Here is a 22,635-nt window from a genome sequence, read left to right as displayed (position 1 = left end):
GGAAATATCAAACGCATGCGCATAAAAAGCGCAAACACATGTAAAAACGCATGCAAACGCTGCATTTTTTTACCATCATGTGTAAGCTGATGGGGATAAAAAAAACGCTGCGTTATCAGACGTTTGCATGCACTTTTGCATGCGTTTGCGGTTGCGGACGATACGCTGCAGACTTAACGGCAAATGTGAAACTAGCCTAAGTGATATGCAGAAGAGATAAATCCTTCAGAGCTCCAGATCTTGATTGCTCTCTGGTCTCAATCCCTTCTCTGTGTTAGAGATAGCAGGGGTAGGTGCAGAGAGTTATACACAGTTATGAAATGGAAAGAAGAGAAAGTATTTCAAGTTTTATGGAGAGTAGAGAAAATAGGTTACAGACAGTGAATAAAGCACATTGAAAGAAAATATGTGCAATGCTGGACCTGTTCTCATACATGAAAGCTAGTGAAGACAGGCGAACCCTGGACACACACATACTTTTATTATGTAGAGTGCAAATCCAATCTGTATTACGTGTAGAGTCACACAAAGTTCACACCCAGCCTATATTACTGCAAGAAACAAAGCTCACATCCAGACTGTATTACTGGGAAAGTCAAACACAGAGCTCACATCCAGCCTATATTACTGGGAGAGTCTCACACACACAGCCCACATCCAGCCTATATTACTGGGAGAAGCAAACTAAGCTCACATTTAGCCTGTATTACAGAAAAATAGACACACAGACATTACATTCAGACTACATAACAAGGTGTTAGAGAAGGGATTTCCAACCTACTCAGGCCTTCTGTCTTTTAGGTACCTAAGCAATGACGCAATAATCAGAGACACATGCTCATTGTCTGTCCACGTAGTCTCATGCTCTTTATTTTCAGGGCTGGGGTTTTAAAGCCCCAAGATCAAAAGGAAATGTAGAGTTACATAATAAATTGGCACGTATATATGGATTATACAATGGGTTGTCATGTACATCCTGGGATACAAGATAGATTAGGTGAAGGAATGCGGGGAGGCTTTGCACATGTCTGCGGTTTTATGAGTTTCTGGCTGAACATTCAAGATTTTTGGGTGGATTTGGACAGAAACAGAATCTAGACAAAAGCAACAAGATGTCCTTGGCAATTTCTGGGAATTATTGACCACTGCTATGTGGAATGTCCTGGACATCGTCCACAAGGAGACTCAGATGATAACATCTTGCACAATACTTGTTTTTCTGTCATTTTTCTGATATTTTAAAAGGATGAAGATTAACCATTTCTTTAACAAAGGAGATAAACACAGAACTCATAATCAGGATAAATTTCTAGGAGAGATAAACAGACTTCACATCCAGCCTATATTACAGAGAGAGACATTCCCACAAGTGAAAAATCTGAACTTGGATCAGGTTGCAAGCTGCATATCAGGGCGTCTGGAAGTAAATGATGGATTTCAAATTGCAACCTCCTTAACTAAAGGTAACCAATAACATACGGCATATAAGAATCAATTTTTTCATGTGAAAGTTGTCAAAAAAATATTTTAAAATATATATACTCTCTGCCTCTAACTTTTGGCTCTCCAGCACAGGTGATGAAGTCTGATACTTCAGTCACTTAACCCATTACTTGCCCAATTAAAATTTTTACAAATGCAGATTTTTCAGAAAAGGGCGTCCCAATATTTAATTAAAAATGACAATGACATGATTTCTTATTTTGAAAACATTCATTTTACAAACACAACACAAAAAATTGGACCTAATTATTAAAATTATAAAATCTTAGTTGCTAGAAGTTAAAGATTAGGCGTCCCAAAAAAAGGACATTGGTAGATAATGGGTTTTAATCACGGAGGCTTGTGATCAATTTCATTGGTGAAATGACTGTACCTAGACATCATTGGATGTTCTTCATACAATGTCCTTCCCCAACAAGGGCTGTGGTGCAGCGAGGAAGGTTAGTGTATTTTCTTAAAAAGTATTTTAGAACATTCCCTTCCCTGTAAAGCATTTTATTTTTCATGAGGCATATCACCTTTCTATGTGACTTGGCTTCATCTGTAACAACTAAAGTTCCTCTAAATTAGAAACCCATCCTGCGACTTATCGAAGATTTATACATTTCCCTTCTACAATTTACAAATCACTGCTATTTACAGGCAGGGAAGTAGATGTAATGGGCGAATAGACTGTAAGAAGAAGGCGCTGTACGTTCCTGCAAATTGTTCCCATTTTCTTTGCTTCAATTTTTATTTTTGTCCATTTCCAGGTAATTCAAAGAGAAAGGAGCGCTGGGCTGGTTTCCATCTATTGAGATCTTCGACGTCTCTCTTTTCTTCTTCCAGGCTTTGTATATTGACCTTGACTTTGAACGGAACACTGTGGACAACAGGCAGAAGAGTATGTACCCCATCAAAAGTCTGTTTCACTTTAATACGACATAGTGGCTGTCTAACCTACAATACGCTGGAATAAAAAAAAGGAACTTTGCAAATAGTCTTTCGTAAAAAATCTCCTACTGTGTTGAATACACCGCTCCTATGAAGACCTATGTGACTCCATGGTAAATCAGGTCAATGGACTGTCAGCATGTATAGGAATTCAGAATCCCATTATTTATCGATCCACCTTTTAATTTGTTTGCGTTGCAGATCAATTTCGATCAGGAAATATTAAAAAAAGCAATAAACTGTCATACTGAACCTTCCTCGTACCCGTCTCCTGCTACCCACTTTGTCATGTGGGATATTATCAAAAGTGGTGTGGGCTGCCAAAATGAATGGAAACAGAAGATGTAAGCAATAAGCAGACATGGTAATGCACAGTAGAGAGGGACTAGGTATGGCAAGGACTGAAGAGTATAAGAGTTTATTGGTTTTTAACCACATACCACCATTTTGCTGGATCCATGCAAACCCATATGTGGATTTACCTGAATGCCTCTCTTTCTCTATACCTATAGCTAAACTATGATCTCTGACGTTCCTTCACTATTCAAATTCCCTACAAAACCGCTGCTGCATTCCCTGCTTTTTCTTTTATACAGACTAGGATAGTGTCTCCTGATAGGCTGAGCTATAACATGTGATGTGATAACTATAAAACATTATGAAGACCAACTAGTTGTGCCGGTGCTCATTTGATCCATATCTAATTAATGCAATCTTTTGCCAGTTGTATCTATTTATATATGTCATATACAATAGAAACCAGAAATTTACATAAACTATAAAAAAAAACACAATTGCATGTTTTTTACAATATCTAACATGAAAGTAGAATAAACTTTTCCCGTTTTAGGTCAATTAGGATTACCATAATTATTAATATTTGCCTAAAGAAAGAATAATGAGAGAGAGAGAAAGAGAGAATGTTTTAAGGCATTTGTAGTTTGCATACACTTCATTGGTATTTGGTACCACTGCCCTAAAACTGAATGACTTGGGTCAGACGTTTGGGATCTCCTTCCACAAGCTTCTCACAATAGTTGGTCGGAATTTGAGCCCATTCATCCTGATAAAACTGGTGTAACTCATCCCGGTTGGTAGGTCACCTTGCTCACACCGGTCTTTTCAGCTTTGCCCCAAAAATGTCACTAGAATTAAGATTAGGGCTTTGTTATTGCCACTCCAAAACATTGACTTTGTTATCTTTAAGCCACTTTGTCACCATTTTGGCAGTATGCTTCGGGTCATTGTCTATTTGGAAGACTAATTTCCGCCCAAGCTTTAACTTCCTGTCTGATGTCTTGAGTAGGGTTGAGCGAAACGGGTCGGCCATTTTCAGAAGTCGCCGACTTTCATGAAACCCGACCCGACCCCTGTGTGGGGTCGGCCATGAGGTCGGCGATCTTCTGAATCTGGTATCGGAATTCCGATACCGAGTTCCGATATGTTTGCAATATCGGAACTCGGTATCGGAATCCACATTTAAGTGTAAAATAAAGAATTAAAATAAAAAATATTGATTTACTCACCTCTCCAGAGGCCCCTGGACATCGCCACTGGTAACCGGCAGCCTTCTTTGCTTAAAATGAGCGCGTAAACGGCCTTCCATGACGTCACGGCTTGTGATTGGTCGCGGCCGCCCATGTGACCACTCACGCGACCAATTACAAGCCGTGACGTAATTCTCAGGTCCTTCACGCGCTCATTCTTAAGAAGGAAGGCTGCCGGAAAGCAGCAGGGTGCGTCCGAGGGTGAGTATATACCTAATAGGAATATACTCACCCTCGGCTTCTTTCCGGCAGCCTTCCTTCCTAAGAATGAGCGCGTGAAGGACCTGAGAATTACGTCACGGCTTGTGATTGGTCGTGGCCGCTCATGTGACCGCCACGCGACCAATCACAAGCCGTGACATAATTTTCAGGTCCTTCACGCGTTCATTCTTAGGAAGGAAGGCTCCGCTTAGTACCAGGGCTCGTCCGAGGGTGAGTATATCAATATTTTTTATTTTGATTCTTTATTTTACACTTAAATATGGATCCCAGGGCCTGAAGGAGAGTTTCCTCTCCTTCAGACCCTGGGAACCATAGTATCCCATTGCACTGCATTGGGTTTCGCGTTTCGGCCGACCCCGACCCCGACTTTTTTATAGGATCGGCCGATTTCACTCGACCCGACTTTTGAGAAAGTCGGGTTTCGTGAAACCCGACCCGATCCTATAAAAATAAAAGTCGCTCAACCCTAGTCTTGAGATGTTCATTCAGTATTGCCAAATAATCTTCTTTTCCCATGATGCCATCTATTTTGTGAAGTGCCCCAATCCCCCTTGCATCAAAACAACCCCACAACATGATGCTGCCACCCATGTGTCTCAGAGTTGGGATGATATTCTTAGGCTTCCAAGCTTCTATCTTTTTCCTCCAAATATAACGATGGTCAATATGCCCAAAAAATTAAATTTTAGTTTCATCAGACCACAGGTCTTAGTTGATTTAATGATACTTTCCCATAATGCTACACATGGAAGCAGTATGTTTCAGGTGTGCATTAAAATACATCCACAGGTGGATGTACCAGAAGCTTCCAAACACATGACATCATATGGGCAGTCCAGGATTGTTTAAAGGCATAGTAATCTTAGTGTATGTAAACTTTTGACTTTGCAGTAAGTGATAAAAATGCCTCAAAATATTCTCTCTCTCATTATTCTGGCATTTGGCAAATATTAACAATTATGGTAATCCTAATTGACCCAAAACAGGAAAGGTTCATTCTGATTTCATGCCAGATATTGAGAAAATCATGCAATTGTGTCTTTTTATATAGTTTAAGTAAACTTCTGGTTTCCACTGTATATTTCATGTCTATCTATCTATCTATCTATCTATCTATCTATCTATCTATCTATCTATCTATCTATCTATTATAAGGGTTGACTTTATGGAGTATTTAGGGACAAATATTAGCTTATGGTAAGGTGATTTTGTACTTACCTTGGTTTCTTGGGCAATGTTTGAAGCGGAATGAAAGTATCAGATTTAACCTTGTAAGATTCCCTGCAACAAAATACTATATAAAAAAGCTGGAATTTCTAATATGTAAAACACAGAACATGCACCTGTATTATTACAGAACTGTTATTATTGTCATTATTTATTGTTGTTGTTTTTTTCTTTTAGTGTGCATTTTTTCCACTTGTTTTGCTTTTTTGTCTTCAGGCTTTTTTAACACATCAGTGGTTACATGCAAGACTGTCTGCAAGAAGCAATGATATTTCAGCTGGATTGATCCTAAACAGCATCACGAGGAACAAAATCATCCTGGTACAGCAAATATGCAACTGCACAAGCTAAATATATAACAAATATACAGTATTTTTCAGATTGTAAGACGTACTTTTTTCCCCAAAATTTTTGGGTAAAATGAAGGTGCATCTTATAATGTGAATTTACCTTACCGGTACCATTGCTACAGGCCGCAGGCTGGGATGAAGGTGTGTCTGGCGGTGCTGCGGGTGTCCGGCGCTGTTACCCAGTGCTCTGCCGGTGTCTCTGGTGCCCGGCGGCACTGCAGGTGTATCCGGCGGTGCTACTGTGGGCATCCGGTGCTGCTGCCCAGTACTCTGCTGGTGTCTCTGGTGCTGTGGGTGGGTGGCCGACGCTGCCCGATGCTTCTGCGGCGGTCTCCGGTACTGCAGAGGCCCACCCCGGCAGTCCCATGATTTCCTGTGCGGTGGATTCTGGCAAAATGACTGCCAGGAAAGCGGCGCATGCGCAGATGGAGATCTCGGCACCGAGATCTCGGTAGATGAAATTTCAGAGCTGAAATCTCATCTCCCGAGATCTCGGTGCTGAGATTTCCATCTGCCCATGCGCAACTCCCCCAGTAGCCATTTTGCTGGAGTCCACCGCACAGGAAATCATGGGACTTCCGGGGCTCTGGCGTTTCACCAAATGTTGGCATAGCTCCGGCGGCACCAGAGACCCCTGCAGCAGCACCAGGCAGCACCATCCGGGCACTCGCAGCATCAGACACACCCGGACAGCACCGGGCAGCAGGGCCAGACATCAGCAGCACTTCTAGACACCCCTTCATCCCAGCCTGCGGCCTGCAGCATCACCCCACTCCTGCCTGCTCCAGCAGCAACCCTGGGTCCCCGCTTCACCGCAGCCATCACCCCCAGTAAGCAATAAGATGCATGGATTATAAGAAGCACCACCATTTTATTTAAAAAAATTTCCTGTTTTTCTCCTCAAAATTTGGGGTGTGTCTTATAATCCAGAGAGTCTTATAAAGCGAAAAATACGGTAATGCTAAATCTAATTTTGCTTCTAGTAAAAAATGTTCGCTGGTTGCAGTAGTACTACTACTGCTACTGCCGCTACTACTACCATCTACTTTTATAAATGCTCTCTTTGTAAGGTATACATTGTAGGATTTCTTAGCTTAGTTTCTTAGCATATTGACATGTTTCTATATGTTTTTCAGATATGCCTCGTTCTTGCATTCACAAAGCAGATAGTTTTTGTTGCATAGGCGGAAAAATCACTTTTGCATCACAATCACAGCATCAAAACTTGACTACCATGATAAGGAAAGCCTACAACCTGTATTTTGGCTGCAGAATAGGAGGAGATCAGGACAAGAGTTTGGCTACACACATGTGCTACAATAGATGTGCATCACATTTTACTCAGTGGTTGCATGGAAGAGGCAATCTATGCCTTTCGCAGTCCCAATGATCTGGAGAGAGCTAACTGATCACGCTACCAATTGTTACTTCTGCATAGTGTCTCCCATAAAATAAGGAGTTTCAAGGAAGAAAAAGTGGACTTAACAGTATCCTAACATTCCATCTGTAATATGCCCAGTGTCACATATGGAAGAACTGCTGGTTCCAAAAGCATCAGAAACATTTTCATTTGAGTCAAGTGAGGAAGAAGCGGGCATTTGGTGTCATGAAATATCTTCCTCTCATGACCCAGAAAGACCTCGACTGAACCATACTTCAACAAGATCATTCAGTTCACTTTGTGTTATAGAGATTTGGATCTGCCCAAGAGTAAGGCTGAGCTTTTAGGAGATCCACTGCTATAGTCTGGAACCTAGCAGGTGATGTTCTGATTTCTTTGTTCCGCAACCATGATAAAGATCTTGTCCAATACTTAATCATGCAGGGCAATCTCGTGGTATGCAACAACACCGAAGTTCTGAACATAAGTCATAATACAGATTCATCCAAAACAAGCCTAAAAGCCATTGTGCTGCATAATGGCAGCCATCTTCAATTTCAGTTGGTTATGCAGTCCACATGAAAGAAACCCATGACAACATGAAGCAGCTTTTGAGGTACCTGAATGAAGACCAATATAAATGGCCCCGCTGTGGTGACGTAAAGGTGGTTGTCGCCTTACTTGATCTTCATGGTGGATACACAAAGTACTGCTGCTTTCTATGTGAGTGGGATAGTCGTGCAAGAGAATATCACCACAATAAAAGACTAGGTTCTCTGACATTCACTTCAGCCAGGGAGTAAAACTGTCCTTCATCCAGCACTTGGTGACCCCCCTAAGATTTTGTTACCACGATTGCATATCAATTTGGGCCCAATTAAGAACTGTGTAAAGGCAATGGATAAAAAATGCAAAAGCATTCAAGATAAATTTACAAGGTTTAGTGAAACAAAGTTAAAGGAAGGAGTCTTGATTGGACCTCAGATTCGTAAGCTTCTTCAAAGCCTCAGATCCGTCATGTGTCAATGGAAATATAGGGGACTTCCACATTACTGGTAGTACAAAGGCTCTGGAAGAGCAAAATGGCTCCTCGACCCCCAAAAGAAATACAGGGAATTCTGTGGTCCCAAATCCAAATGCCCCTCTCCCTTCTGAGCCCCACAATGGGCCTAAACCACATTTAAGCAAATTGTAGCAAGCATAATACACCTATAGGCAGGAAAAAGTCAAATATAGAAAATAAATATTGTATCATACACTGCCCACCATGGTATAAACTAGGACCTAATCAGGACCAACTACAACAAACTATTCAAAAGACAACGGAAAAAGACAGTCATAAAGTCCAACTCATATAGAAAATTACAAAACTTTATTCATAATTAAATCAGGGACAAGGCAAACAGGGGAGTAAAAATGCAGAGACAAAATCAGCAACCAAAAAGAGGCCGGTGTGACCATGCTAGAAAGTATACATATATTTTACTCTAATTCAATTTAAACATCACACAGTATATATGCCCATATTGCATGAAGCAAATTCCCGCCCCCTGAGGAAGGAGAGTCCTCTGAAATGCGCGTCGGGGTGACCCGGCGTGACCCGGCGTGACCTTGTGAGCTCCCGTTTCTGCAATTTTGCAAGGTACTTTGTACATACCTCCATGTCTCATTGGTATGGTTTTATGTTAACCTAGTTATGTGCACATTCTTGTACCGCGGGATTTGCTTCATGCAACATCGGCATATATACTGTGCGATGTTTAATTTGAATTAGAGTAAAATATATGTATACTTTCTAGCATGGTCACACTGGCCTCTTTTTGGATGCTGATTTTGTCTCTGCATTTTTACTCCCGTTTGCCTTGCCCCTGATTTAATTATGAATAAAGTTTTGTAATTGGACTTTATTACTGTCTTTTTCTGTTGTCTTCTAAACCACATTTAGCGTACACATATTTGGCATTTCTGTAGAGATAAGAGCCCGCCTAATTTATGGGTACATGCAGGGGCGGACACAGACAGCTTAGGGCCCCTGTGCAAGAAATGTATCTTTGCCCCCCCCCTCCTTTCATCGCGACCAAGCTACAGATATACATATTTTTTTTAGAGTCTCCTCTCATATACACTCACCGGCCACTTTATTAGGTACACCATGCTAGTAACGGGTTGGACCCCCTTTTGCCTTCAGAACTGCCTCAATTCTTTATGGCATAGATTCAACAAGGTGCTGGAAGCATTCCTCAGAGATTTTGGTCCATATTGACATGATGGCATCACACAGTTGCCGCAGATTTGTCGGCTGCACATCCCAAAGATGCTCCATACAAGGCAGGATGGATCCATGCTTTCATGTTGTTTACGCCAAATTCTGACCCTACCATCCGAATGTCGCAGCAGAAATCGAGACTCATCAGACCAAGCAACGTTTTTCCAATCTTCTACTCTCCAATTTCGATGAGCTTGTACAAATTGTAGCCTCAGTTTCCTGTTCTTAGCTGAAAGGAGTGGTACCCGGTGTGGTCTTCTGCTGCTGTAGCCCATCTGCCTCAAAGTTCGACGCACTGTGCGTTCAGAGATGCTCTTAGGCCTACCTTGGTTGTAACGGGTGGCGATTTGAGTCACTGTTGCCTTTCTATCAGCTCGAACCAGTCTGCCCATTCTCCTCTGACCTCTGGCATCAACAAGGCATTTCCGCCCACAGAACTGCCGCTCACTGGATTTTTTTTCTTTTTCGGACCATTCTCTGTAAACCCTAGAGATGGTTGTGCGTGAAAATCCCAGTAGATCAGCAGTTTCTGAAATACTCAGACCAGCCCTTCTGGCACCAACAACCATGCCACATTCAAAGGCACTCAAATCACCTTTCTTCCCCATACTGATGCTCGGTTTGAACTGCAGGAGATTGTCTTGACCATGTCTACATGCCTAAATGCACTGAGTTGCCGCCATGTGATTGGCTGATTAGAAATTAAGTGTTAACAAGAAGTTGGACAGGTGTACCTAATAAAGTGGCCAGTGAGTGTATATTGCCGCTCCTTATTACACAGTGCTCTCTCTTTATGTATAGCACCATCCCTTAACATATAGTTCCCTCTTGTTATGTACAGCACCGACCCTTACATATCATATTCTCATTATTTTTGTTATTTATACCTCCCTGTTCTTTATTACATATCATCCACTCTTGTTAGATATAAACTGAAATGATGGCTGATGGAGCATGGGAAAGCTTCTTTTGTGATGGATGCAGCTGATGAACTGGTCTTCTGGTCAGATGCTGCTCCTCAGCAGTCATTTTACAGGAGAGGACACCATTAGTGTTGAGCGATACCGTCCGATACTTGAAATTATCGGTATCGGAAAGTATCGGCCGATACCGGCAAAGTATCGGATCTAATCCGATGCCGATACCCGATACCAATACAAGTCAATGGGACACCAAGTATCGGACGGTATCCTGTATGATTCCCAGGGTCTGAAGGAGAGGAAACTCCTTCAGGCCCTGGGATCCATATCCATATGTGTAAAAGAAAGAATTAAAATAAAAAATAGGGATATACTCACCTCTCCGACGCGGCCTGGACTTTACCGCTGCAACCAGGAGCCGTTGTACCTAAGAATGCGCGCTTGAAGGGCCTTAGATGAGGTCACTGTGCTCTGATTGGTCCGTAGCGATCGCGTGACCGCTACGCGACCAATCACAAAGCCGTGACGTCACCTAAGGTATTTCAAGCGCTTGAAAGACCTTAGGTGACGTCACGGCTTTGTGATTGGTCGCGTGACTGCTACGGACCAATCAGAGCGCAGTGACCTCATCTAAGGCCCTTCAAGCGCGCATTCTTAAGTACAACGGCTCCCGGTTACGGCGGTAAAGTCCAGGCTGCGTCGGAGAGGTGAGTATATCCCTATTTTTTATTTTAATTCTTTCTTTTACACATTGATATTAATCCCGATACCGATTCCCGATATCACAAAAGTATCGGATCTCGGTATCGGAATTCCGATACCTGCAAGTATCGGCCGATACCCGATATGCTCAACACTAGACACCATGCAATAAAGAGAAGACGCTGTGAATAACAAAAATAATGAGAATACTCAATGTAAGGGACGGTGCTGTAGATGATACTGGGTAATAATGGACGGCGCTCCACATAATAGGACGCTATTAGTGATGAGCGAATATACTCGTTACTCAAGATTTCCTGAGCATGCTCGTTGGTCCTCCGAGTATTTTTTAGTGCTACTACTGCTACTACTACTACTGATACTACTGCTCTTACTGCTGATACTACTGCTCCTACTACTACTACTACTACTACTACTACTACTACTGCTCTTACTACTGATACTACTTCCACTACTTCTGCTACTGCTACTACTTCTACTACTGCTACTACTACTACTACTGATACTACTGCTACTACTACTACTACTACTACTGATACTACTACTGCTCCCATGGCTGCTACTACTGCTCCTACTGCTGCTACTACTGCTCCTACTGCTGCTGTAGCGCCCCACTGCCGCAGGGCCGAGGGGTACCCGGTACCGGGCCTCTGAGTCTCTGCTCTGGGATTGTCACGGTGGCTAGACCCGGTCCGTGACCCTGCTGAGGGGCGTACAATAAAGGTGGAGGTATGATGACGATGTTATGGTGCGGTGACGTGCCGGTCGAAGTAAATAACAAGGACACCAGGTTGCAGTCTCTTTACCTCTTTACTGAAGGCTTCTGGATCCTCAGTCCGGAATACGGTTAATCGGGCTGCGCAAGTCCGGCCGGTCCGATGGCACCTCCAGAGTTCCCTTTGCAGGTGGAAATCTGTGCCTACCTTCTAGCGCTGTGTGTTGTGGTCCTCCCCTGCTGCGCTTACGGGATAGGCCCCACAACTGTTGTGTCTGTTTCTCGTGTTCCCTCACAACTCGATTCTGATGTTCTTCTTCTTCCTCGTCCCCCAGATGGTATGGTTAGGATGCACCCGTATGACGGGTAGGCTCGGAGCTCTTCCGGGACCTTAGAGTCGCCCCTCTCCAAATGTTGCCCCCTATGTCTTCGTAGGTGATTTGGGTGAGACAGCCAGCCTATAACTCACTGCCCTGCCGTAGGTTTGAAGTAATGCCTAGAGCTCTATACTTCCTCGGCGTTCCGGCCACCGGTTATTTGCGCCTCAATAGGATGTTGCCTCGGTCTTACAGCACGACTCCTACTGGTATTTCTCCTTGTTGCGTTGATCTTGTTTCTCACTAAGCACAATAAACCTCGCTTCTTGTCCTTTCTTGGGGTACCGCCGCTATATCGTGCAGGCGCGGTCCCGTAACGTTCTCTCTGTTTGCTAGGCCTCTGTCAGGATCCCACCCCTGACAGGGACCCTTCTGAATCTTCCCCCACAACACCCTCTGCCACAAGGTGTTGCCTGGTTCCAACCCAGTCAGCTTTCTGTCCTAACTTCCTATCTAACCCCTAGTTTTACCAGACTGTGAGGAGTGGCCTAATGTATAGTACCCTTAGCTCCCCCTGGAGGCCAGACTGTGAAATGTATTGGTGTATGTGATACCTGGTCAGATGAACTCCTTCAGTGCCATCAGACGTACCATAGCTCCCCTTAGTGGCGGAGCAACAGTACTGCAACGACCAGGATTCTGGGGCGCTGCACTGCTATTACTGCTCCTACTGCTTCTGCTACTGCTACTACTGCTGCTACTACTTCTACTACTGATACTACTGCTGCTACTGATACTACTGCTCCTACTGCTGCTATTACTGCTCCTACTGCTACTACTGATACTACTTCTGCTACTTCTACTACTGCTGCTACTACTTCTACTATTGATAATACTACTGCTGCTACTGCTGATACTACTGATACTACTGCTGCTGCTACTACTTCTACTACTGATACTACTGCTGCTGCTACTGCTCCTACTGCTGCTCCTACTGCTGCTACTGCTACTACTACTGATACTGCTGCTACTACTACTTTATATACATTATTATCACTATACTTTATAGGAGAATTATAATTATTGTTATCATCAATATCAGATGAATTGAGCATAAATATTCATAATGCCCTGCCCAAGCAGGAACTTCAGTAGTCAGTGGCCACCAGACCTGAGCCCTGCAAGCTGCCTCCTACCTTCCGAAATCCTCAGCGCCTCTTATGATTAGTGGGTTCAGTTAAAAGTCATTGGCGTGGGTCTTCTAATCAGAAGGTGTGCTGGGATACTGGCAGGTACGAGGAGGTACTTAACTATAAATAGCAGTAATATATTATTTTATATTATTATTATCATCATCATCATCACGGTTATTATTTTACCACTACAGATATTAATTAACTAACTAAAATAAAAAATAATAAATGGAATAATCATTTTCTGCTGCTCGTATCACTACTATAACTGCTTTTTGATCATTATTAGTTGAAGCAAAATTATTATACTTCGGATGCAGTCAGGTGGTATAAAGTGGACCGAGAGATCAACGCAGTGCCAAGACTGGCTGGCGGCGCTCCTGACCCAAGCGTGACAGTTTCATGTATTTCCTAATACTTTTAATACTGATAATATTACTTTCAATACTACGACTAATGTTACAAATAATACTAACCTAATAAAATTATTTTTAAATCTAAATGCCAGCAATTACTCCTTGTGACATAATACGGCAGAAGCTTGTATACAAATACCTGTTTATTTGGGTTCTTGCCCAAATGTTCGAGTTCATAAAACTTCTGCACTGTTAGCACTTCCCTAATAACAATGCTCTCTCCTGGAAAGTGTAGTGATCCGAAATGCTCCTGGCGACACAAATTTACTGCTGATCCAGGTAAATTTTCTCCTATTTACACTATGTAATGTAAGGAGCAGCTGCGCGTGGCGTAAAGTGTGAAACAGCAGCTCTACGAATAAAGAAGATTTTCATCTGGGCAACATGATTACAGATGAGCAAATCAATTCATTAAAAAATTACGAATTTCTCAAAAAAATCAAATTGGTTATTTTTCTAGATTTTGAGGGCAGAAAGGGGTTAAAAATATCTGATACTCGCCACTCCGTGGCTCTCACCATACGTCTTGTCCAACAGTTGGTCCTTCAATTGGCTGCTCTGGCTTTTAACTTTGGGCTGCTGACGCTGCCATTCTTGGGAATGCACCATGTGGTCACTGGACCATGACACACAATAATGTTAGTACGTCACTCCCCACGAGATGGTGTGGAGCCTAGTAAAACCTTAAGTCCGAAAACAGAATAAGACAGAAGACAGCAGAGGAAAGGTAGATCAGCCAATTGGGAGCACCGAGAGTGGTGGCGGTGTATGGGGTTGGTCAATGGAATGTGCATTTATGACTTTATTTTTTTACACCAATTTAATTTGCATTGAATTTATTTGAGGCAAAACAAATTTCCTGGCCACATTTGAATTTTTGCAGATTTGTACGGAAGTGGAGGGGCTGCCCACACTCTCCTTTGAAATAAAGTGTTGTGATATAATGCATTGCACTGCTTAAATGTAATTTTGTCTGTTTAGTCAATTACATGCACTTAGTTGGATACACAGAGTTGGGACTAGCCCAGAATGGGAATGGCTATATGGGAAGAAAGAAGATGGCTTCCTGATAGTGGGAGAGTTAGAACTCAGTGTTCATTAGAGACAGACCTAACGTCTGACAGTTTTCAGACTGACATGTTATAGTGTGTTCTGTGTAAAGAGGAAATACCACAGGACATCAGATAATACATCCTAAGGAATAACGGAAACATGAAGAGTAGTGTTGAGCGATACCGTCCGATACTTGAAAGTATCGGTATCGGAAAGTATCGGCCGATACCGGCAAAATATCGGATCCAATCCGATACCGATACCCGATACCAATACAAGTCAATGGGACTCATGTATCGGACGGTATTCCTGATGGTTCCCAGGGTCTGAAGGAGAGGAAACTCTCCTTCAGGCCCTGGGAACCATATAAATGTGTAAAAGAAAGAATTAAAATAAAAAATATCGCTATACTCACCTGTCCGACGCAGCCGGGACTTCAGCGAGGGAACCGGCAGCGTTGTTTGTTTAAAATTCGCGCTATTACTTGGTTACGTGAATTCCCGGCTTGTGATTGGTCAGGTCGGCCATGTTGCCGGGACGCGGACCAATCACAGCAAGCCGTGACGAAATTACGTCACGGCTTGCTGTGATTGGTCCGCGTCCCGGCAATATGGGCGCCCTGACCAATCACAAGCCGTGACGTCACGGGAGGCTGGACGCGCTCATTTTAAAATGGGCGCGTGTCCAGCCTCCCGTGACGTCACGGCTTGTGATTGGTTGCGCCGCGGTCAACCAATCACAAGCTGGGAGGCTGGACGCGCTCATTTTAAAATGGGCGCGTGTCCAGCCTCCCGTGACGTCACGGCTTGTGATTGGTCAGGGCGGCCATATTGCCGGGACGCGGACCAATCACAGCAAGCCGTGACGTAATTTCGTCACGGCTTGCTGTGATTGGTCCGCGTCCCGGCAACATGGCCGACCTGACCAATCACAAGCCGGGAATTCACGTAACCAAGTAATAGCGCGAATTTTAAACAAACAACGCTGCCGGTTCCCTCGCTGAAGTCCCGGCTGCGTCGGACAGGTGAGTATAGCGATATTTTTTATTTTAATTCTCTCTTTTACACATTTTAACATTAATGTTGTTGCGATACCCGATACCCGATACCACAAGAGTATCGGAATCCCGGTATCGGAATTCCGATACAGCAAGTATCGGCCGATACCCGATACTTGCAGCATCGGAATGCTCAACACTAATGAAGAGATATCTGATGGACAGAACTGGACGGAGATATTTGACAGAATGGAACCCAGGCCAGAGATACCACCTAAACGGTACATTTGATGCTCATGGACAAGCAATGAGGCTTGGTAATCAAGAGGTTTAAGGTCAAGAGCCAAGAGAGTACATCATAGACATTGGAGAGAGACAAAAGCATAGTCAGGAAACAGAGGTCAAAATTCTAAGAAAGTAGAGGATCACAACAAAAGGACTAGTCAAACAGTGGTCAAGACAAATCCAAAGTCGATCAGCAAAGATCAGAATACCAGACTAGGAGCACAGAGAAAACACACACACACCTCTTGAGCAAAGCTACAATTGGCAATGACCTAACATATCAGCCAGTTAAATAGCCTGGCAATTATTCGGAAAGAAAAACATCTGGTGGAAACCAGAACACTACACTGACAGTCCGACACACCCCGCTATACATAGGGAGGCTGAACTGTCACTCACAGCGTCCCTTGAACACAGCGAGTGGCAGAATCGTGACAGTATGGAACTTAATCCAGGGGAAGTAGATGGCCCACTTAAAGGGGATTGAACGAGAAGGCATTGTATCAGCAGGACTTTAGTGAACAGTTGTCTACTGTGAAAGGGAACTTGGTTGGGTGTATTGAAAAGAAACAATGTCACCGTATTGGGACTTAAACTCACATACAGTGAACAGCGGACGGTTAAGGTGGTATTGAAAAGTTGTACCGATGCACCTCAAACAGTGGGGTCCTCATTTGTCAGTAAGTAACAGAGTAGCTGGGAGCAGCTGTAGTGTTACACCTTGACCCGTACGACCCTCTCTGGGGAAGACAAAGTCTCCCATAAAAATGTACTGGATTGTCATTACTCATGAGATGCAAGAGCGTGAAGTGCAAGAAATTATTAAATATAATGGAGAAATGCCCATGGCTGCTTAATGCAAGAAAAACTTTTGTGAAGAAACATGCCTATCACCTGATCAAGTTCTAGTTCAGTACAAAAAGGTTTAACCCCTTCCTGACATGCACAGAATATATAGCTGTGTTCCCGTAAACTGCATATATAAGGCACCATGATCGAGTGGCCTCACACTTAGCGCTGCCACGATCAAATGCGGGTGTCGGCTCTATGTGAGACGTGACACTCTGAAGTAACGCCCACGATTGGTGCTGGCACTGATTGCGGGCATTTAACCTCTGTGATGCTGCTGTCAATAGTGACAGCGACATGGCAGGGCATCGTGGAGGGCGCTCCATCTCTGCTCCCATCAGCACAACATGAAGCAATGGCGTTATGCCGATGGTCTACATGGTGACCCCAGGCCCAAAGATGGCAGCGGGGTCACCCAGGGATAGTGGCCTGTCAGGTCATGCTCAGTGCACGAGCTGAAAAGCCTCCTCATTGCATGTCAGATGCTGCAGAAACATCGCAGAGCATTAGATCAGTGATCTGTCAGTTTGAACTTGATGCCCCATTGTAAAAATTTTAATATATAAAAATCTAAATAAAAAAATCACAAAACAAAGAACAAAAAAAAAGATAAAACATTAATCCAATTTATGAAAAAAAAAAAAAAAGTACACATATTTGGTATCGCATTCGTTACATCCGGAACAACCCGACCTATAACTATGGGACACATTAGTTAACCAATTTAGTGAACACAGTTAAAAAAAAATAAAAAAATGAGGCAATAAACTATGCTTCATCATCATACTGCCAAACAGAAAGTGGAATAAAATGCGATCAAAAAGACCAATCTAAAAAAATGCTATCTCTGAACGTCATCTTGTCCCGCAAAAAGCAAGTCGCCGTACAGCTCAGTCAGCGGAAAAAAAAGTTATAACTCTCAGTATAAAGCGATGCAAAAATAATTGTTTTTTCTATAAAATAGTTATTGTGTAAAAGCTCTAAAACATAAATATCAATCTTACCCAAAGAATAAAGCTCACATACGTGAGCAAGCATAAAGGGCTTGGATTGGTCTCATCAGTCACCTTCGGACCCACATTTACTAATGCTCAGCCAAAACCCGGAAGTCATGGTCATCGTTGACTAGGAAAGACGAACGGCAGTTATTGGTATAACTATGTATAACTATGATTAATTGCGTGTGATGCGCCAGAAACATGTCAGTTTTACATACTCTCACCAAGGTCCGTCACAAAAGAACGGCACATCGCAATGTGAACCTAGCCTTAAAGGACGTTTGAGCAAAGGACTTTCTTTTTTATGGACTTACCATGGACTTGTTTTCATGAACTTTTGAATTGGAATTGAAAGGATTTTCTATTTTATCCTATGGGTGGGCCATACTTTTCTTTGAGACTCTCTTATCATTAGGATATGTAATTAAGAGAGAAGAGCAAATCTGGGAAATTCAATCTACATTTAATACATTTTATGAAAGTCGAATCTAAAAAATAGCAACCACTCACCTCTCCTCAGCCCTCCCTTTTCCACCTCTATCTTGAGTCTGTAGATCAGCTCTTCTGTTTTTTTCTCTTATATCATCTTATTTCTAGGACCTGGTGCTACTGTTTTGCACAAGATGCCTTTCCGTCACGTGGGGTGCAACAGATATCATTGTCGTTAATGATGTCTGTCACTTCCTATGTCATCACGTGGGACACAGCACACAGATTAACATCAATGACAAGCATCCCACCCTACATGGTGGCATGGGGACTAGTGCAGAATGGCAGGTAGAAGATAGAAGATAAAAGAAGACAGAAAAGCTGATCCAGTAGTGGATGTAGTATATTGAGGGCCAAGGAGAGGTGTATAAGTTTTCTTTAAAGCCCATTCCCAGTCTTAAGAATCCAATAAAATGTCAGTCAGACAGCTGCCAATTTCCAGAAATTTGCGCAGATCAAGTCATAGAAAAATTTATATTTTAGAGAATATGAGTTTTGAGGGAAATTTGTAATAAATTTGTTTTTACAAATCGATTCACTCATCTTTAAGTCTTCAAAATCAGAACGTTGGGGCTCCAACACAAGACACCCCACCAACCGGCTGCTGCAGCTTGGAACAGTGCAGCTCTATACACTGTGAAGTGGCCATTTTCAGATATAGCATAGGTCATGATTAAATATATCCTGGACAACCCTATAATTGCTTTCTTTAAAAACCCCTAACTGGTTTTATCCACTAGTATTAATTATAGATTAGCAAAACAATATGCAGGACCCTGGTCTAGGGGTCACATCGGTAGTCCAAGGTCATCAGACCAGAGCCCTATGAACCTCTTCTTACATGCCAGCATCCCCCATTCGTAGAGAACCCGGAGATACGTCTTCATTGCAGCGTTACATAGGCATGACGCCACACCGAGTCAATGAATCAGACTAGGCACAAGGGATACCAGCAGGTAGGAGAAGGTTTGTAGGACTCTGGTCCAACGACCACAGACTACTGACATGGCCGCTGGACCAGAGTCCTGTGGATGTTTTTCCTGTTCTTTAGTAATAATGAGTCCATTACATCTAAATCTAAAGTAGAGTATAGTAACTAGTACTATTATGGGGGCCTGTTGGACTTTGGAATTTGCAAGTGTATTGCAATATGGATGCATTTTAGGGTGCAATACTTGAACCCACTGTTCTACTGAGTGGAAATAATATCAGACCTTGGAGAATGGATTCAATCATCGGGTTATGGCTCCTGGGACCCTAAATTGCAGATGCCCAAAAATCATATGAAAGGTACATGATAATATAATTTTAACAAAAATAAAATAACATTCTGCCTGCGTTGTGTAAAAGCACACACCTAAAAATTACCACCGGCATCGTAGAACCAAATTTGTGAAAACCGGGACTGTATTCTACTGTGCGGAAAGGTTTATCTCCAGGATGAGCCTCAGGGATTCCATTTCGAGGATCGAAAACTAGAAAGTGATAAAGAAAAAAACTTTTGAAATATATACAGTATTCTTAAAATTATGTGAAAAACAGATCTTTTTTCCCATCTCAACCAATAGAAGGGGGGCTCTGATAAGTCGCTGTTGTCAGTTTTTCTACTAATCAGATTTTTCTTATTTTTATCAAAGCGGTCTAAGAGAAAAAACTGCATCTTTTGCCCATAGCAACCAATCAGAACTCAACTATTATTTTGTAAACAACTCTGATAAAATGAAAGCTGTGCTGTGATTGGTTGCTAGGGGGAACAAAAATAGACTTCTTTTTTGAGACTTTTGATGAATCTTCCCCATTTTGATTTATAGAAATTGGAAGAGTTGTTCGAAAACTTTACCAGTGTCTTGAAGAGAAAATATGTCTATAGTAGCTGCATAATGGTAGAGTGGTCACTGACACATCACTGAATAAAACAGCAAACCTTGTCTAAGAAGGAAAGGATATGGCAGGAGCAAGCCAGACAATGGTTAAAGGGGTTGTGTGGCATTAGAAAATCATGGCTACTTGTCGTAAAACACCACTATACCTGTCAATGGATTGTATGTGTTATTGCAGGTTATCTCTTCATCTTGATAGAGTTATAGTACCACACAGTTGACCCATGTAACTGTAAGAAAGAAGCCATGTTTTTCTCATTCTGCGCAAAAGTCTCAATGTGAAAAGTGAGATGGAAGAAAGACAGGCAAGGGAGTTGTTGCTAAACCCAGGGTAGGGTTGGTCATTTCTGGAGTGGAGCAATCAGAGAAAATCACATTAAATGGATCGAGGGCCAAGTAAGAGAGATTTTGACAAAAGGAAGTCATTAAAATGGGATTAGTCCTCATGACAGAATATATGTTGGTGGTATATGGTTTGTCTACTTAGTAAACCTGCCATGCCCACTCCACTCCCCCAAGTGTCGAGGCTCATTCCAAACCACGCTGGCACCAGCTCATGAATCCTTTCTATGCTTTTTCCAATTGTGACCACAGCATCTTCTTTTAATGGCCTTTGGCTCAATCTCGTGCCATGGCGACTTGATGGATGAACAATCTGCAGAAAGATCGATCCTGTGCAAATCTAGATATGTCCACCAGGGTCTTCTCCACCGTTATCTTGACAGTATCAAGCCATCAGTTTCCTGGTTTTCTTCTCCTTCTTTCAACAATGATTTTCTTCTCTAGCGATTGCTCTCTACGTATGGTGTGTCCAAAGTAGGCAAGTCATAGCTTGGCGATCCTTGCCGTGAGTGACTTGATTTGTCTGGCTTGATTTGTTCTTCTTGCCATCCATGGTATTGATAGCATCCTTCTCCAGCACCACATTTCAAAAGAGTCGATTCTTCTTCTGTCTTGTTTCTTTATTGTCCAGGTTTCACATCCATACAGTATATTACTACAGAAAAATCAAACTACTGTATGTACAAGCCATGTGTTCTTTGCCCTTGAAATATTCCTTGATTTGAAGATCTTGTCCAGTGACTTCATTGCTGATTTGCTCATAGATAGTCCTTTACAATTTCCAGTTTTCCGCCATGTATATCAAATGTGTCCCGTTTGTACCTGGCAGTGGTCAATTAGGAGGTTGGAAATGGAGGAAAGTATCCCTTCCAAGCCCCAACGCATCTCTCACTGCAATGTAATGCCCAGGCTTGTAAAAAGCAAACAATGGAAATTGACCCTCCTTTTCCCACACCCTACATTACAGCAACAGCTCGGGTCAGCCCAGCCTAGATATTACGAGCTCCGTTGTGGAGGAGGAGGACAGGAGAATTGAGCTATACAATAAACCAGCTAACAATATTGTAAAACCACACAGGTAGATATGCGACACCCGCTAGGGCCATGGAGTACTCAGAATCATGTCGGACAGTTCTTAAAGGGGTGGTCACGGCAGCAGTGACCCAGTCCGTGGCCCTGGGCACGCAATAAAAGTAATGCACTGATGTTTGGGAATAAAGTTTATATAGGAAAGGGTATTGTTCGTGATGCTACCCGTGGTATTCGGCTATAGATGGCCGACGCTGCTTAAGGAGACTGCTGGAGCCGATGGTGATGCAGCTGGGATGGTTCTGCTCCCCACAGGTGGAACGGGGCTCCAGGGCTACCGGAACAGTTTTGTAAGGGGATTGTGGACGTTGGGAGCAGGACTGTGGTAACAGGCAATGACTAGAGGACCCAAGGGCTGCAGATTCCTTTACCTTTAATTCCTGGTTGAAGGTGCAGTCCAGAGCACAGGTAACAGGTGGTAAAGGAGATCCAGGCAGCCTGAAAGCAATTCAGGATCCACCTAGCCACATGGATTTAGAGGCCTTCCCTCTGCACTCCTCCCTAGGTCCTTGGTCCCTTAACTCCCCACAAGTTCCTGTTACAATCTGTCCATGAAATGGAACATTTCCCCGCATGGCAGGCAGCTCAAGCCTGTTTTAGGTGTCACTCCCTCGAGATGACTCCGGGCTCTCATATGCTGCTGTGTCTCAGGGTGTCAGCTGGGGCCAGGAGACTTGCAATCTCCAGCCCGCTGGATTTAGTTTCTGGGCCTGCAGTTCCCACACAACCATGGTGTCCGGTCTTTGGCGCTCAGTCCTGGGGTGAGCTCAGTCGCAGCTCCAATCCCCCAGGCTCTCCTCACTTGCCTCTTCATCCTTCACTGTTTGCTCCCCAGACTTACACTGGGTCTGACTGCCTAACCCAGCCTCCATGCCAGAATTTATAGGAAAGCTCCCCTAAAACAGGTGTTAGAGCTCCCCTTCTGGTTGGGTGTCTGGAA

The 22,635-nt window shown here is 43.1% G+C and overlaps 1 protein-coding gene across 2 annotated transcripts in view; it reads right to left on the bottom strand.

The window, feature by feature from the left end:
- Nucleotides 1-819: 819 nt before the first annotated feature.
- The window catches only part of SPATS1 (spermatogenesis associated serine rich 1), a 34,471-nt gene continuing 12,655 nt past the window's right edge, over nucleotides 820-22,635 (bottom strand). The window contains exons 5-7 of one of the 2 annotated variants that reach the window (XM_077293072.1): nucleotides 19,742-19,859; nucleotides 5,424-5,486; nucleotides 825-2,365 (exon numbers count right to left, since the gene is read on the bottom strand). In XM_077293072.1, the coding sequence (XP_077149187.1) occupies nucleotides 2,236-2,365; nucleotides 5,424-5,486; nucleotides 19,742-19,859 (311 nt within the window). In that variant the 3' untranslated portion in view covers nucleotides 825-2,235. Of the gene's footprint in view, nucleotides 2,366-5,423; nucleotides 5,487-19,741; nucleotides 19,860-22,635 lie in introns of both variants that reach the window. The other variant, XM_077293073.1, reaches the window with a different exon arrangement.

The sequence above is a fragment of the Ranitomeya variabilis genome, chromosome 2 (assembly GCF_051348905.1).
Source record: "Ranitomeya variabilis isolate aRanVar5 chromosome 2, aRanVar5.hap1, whole genome shotgun sequence".
NCBI lineage: Eukaryota > Metazoa > Chordata > Amphibia > Anura > Dendrobatidae > Ranitomeya > Ranitomeya variabilis.
The sequence above is the reverse complement of the archived record's forward strand: the minus strand, read 5'-3'. Positions and strand labels throughout refer to the sequence as shown.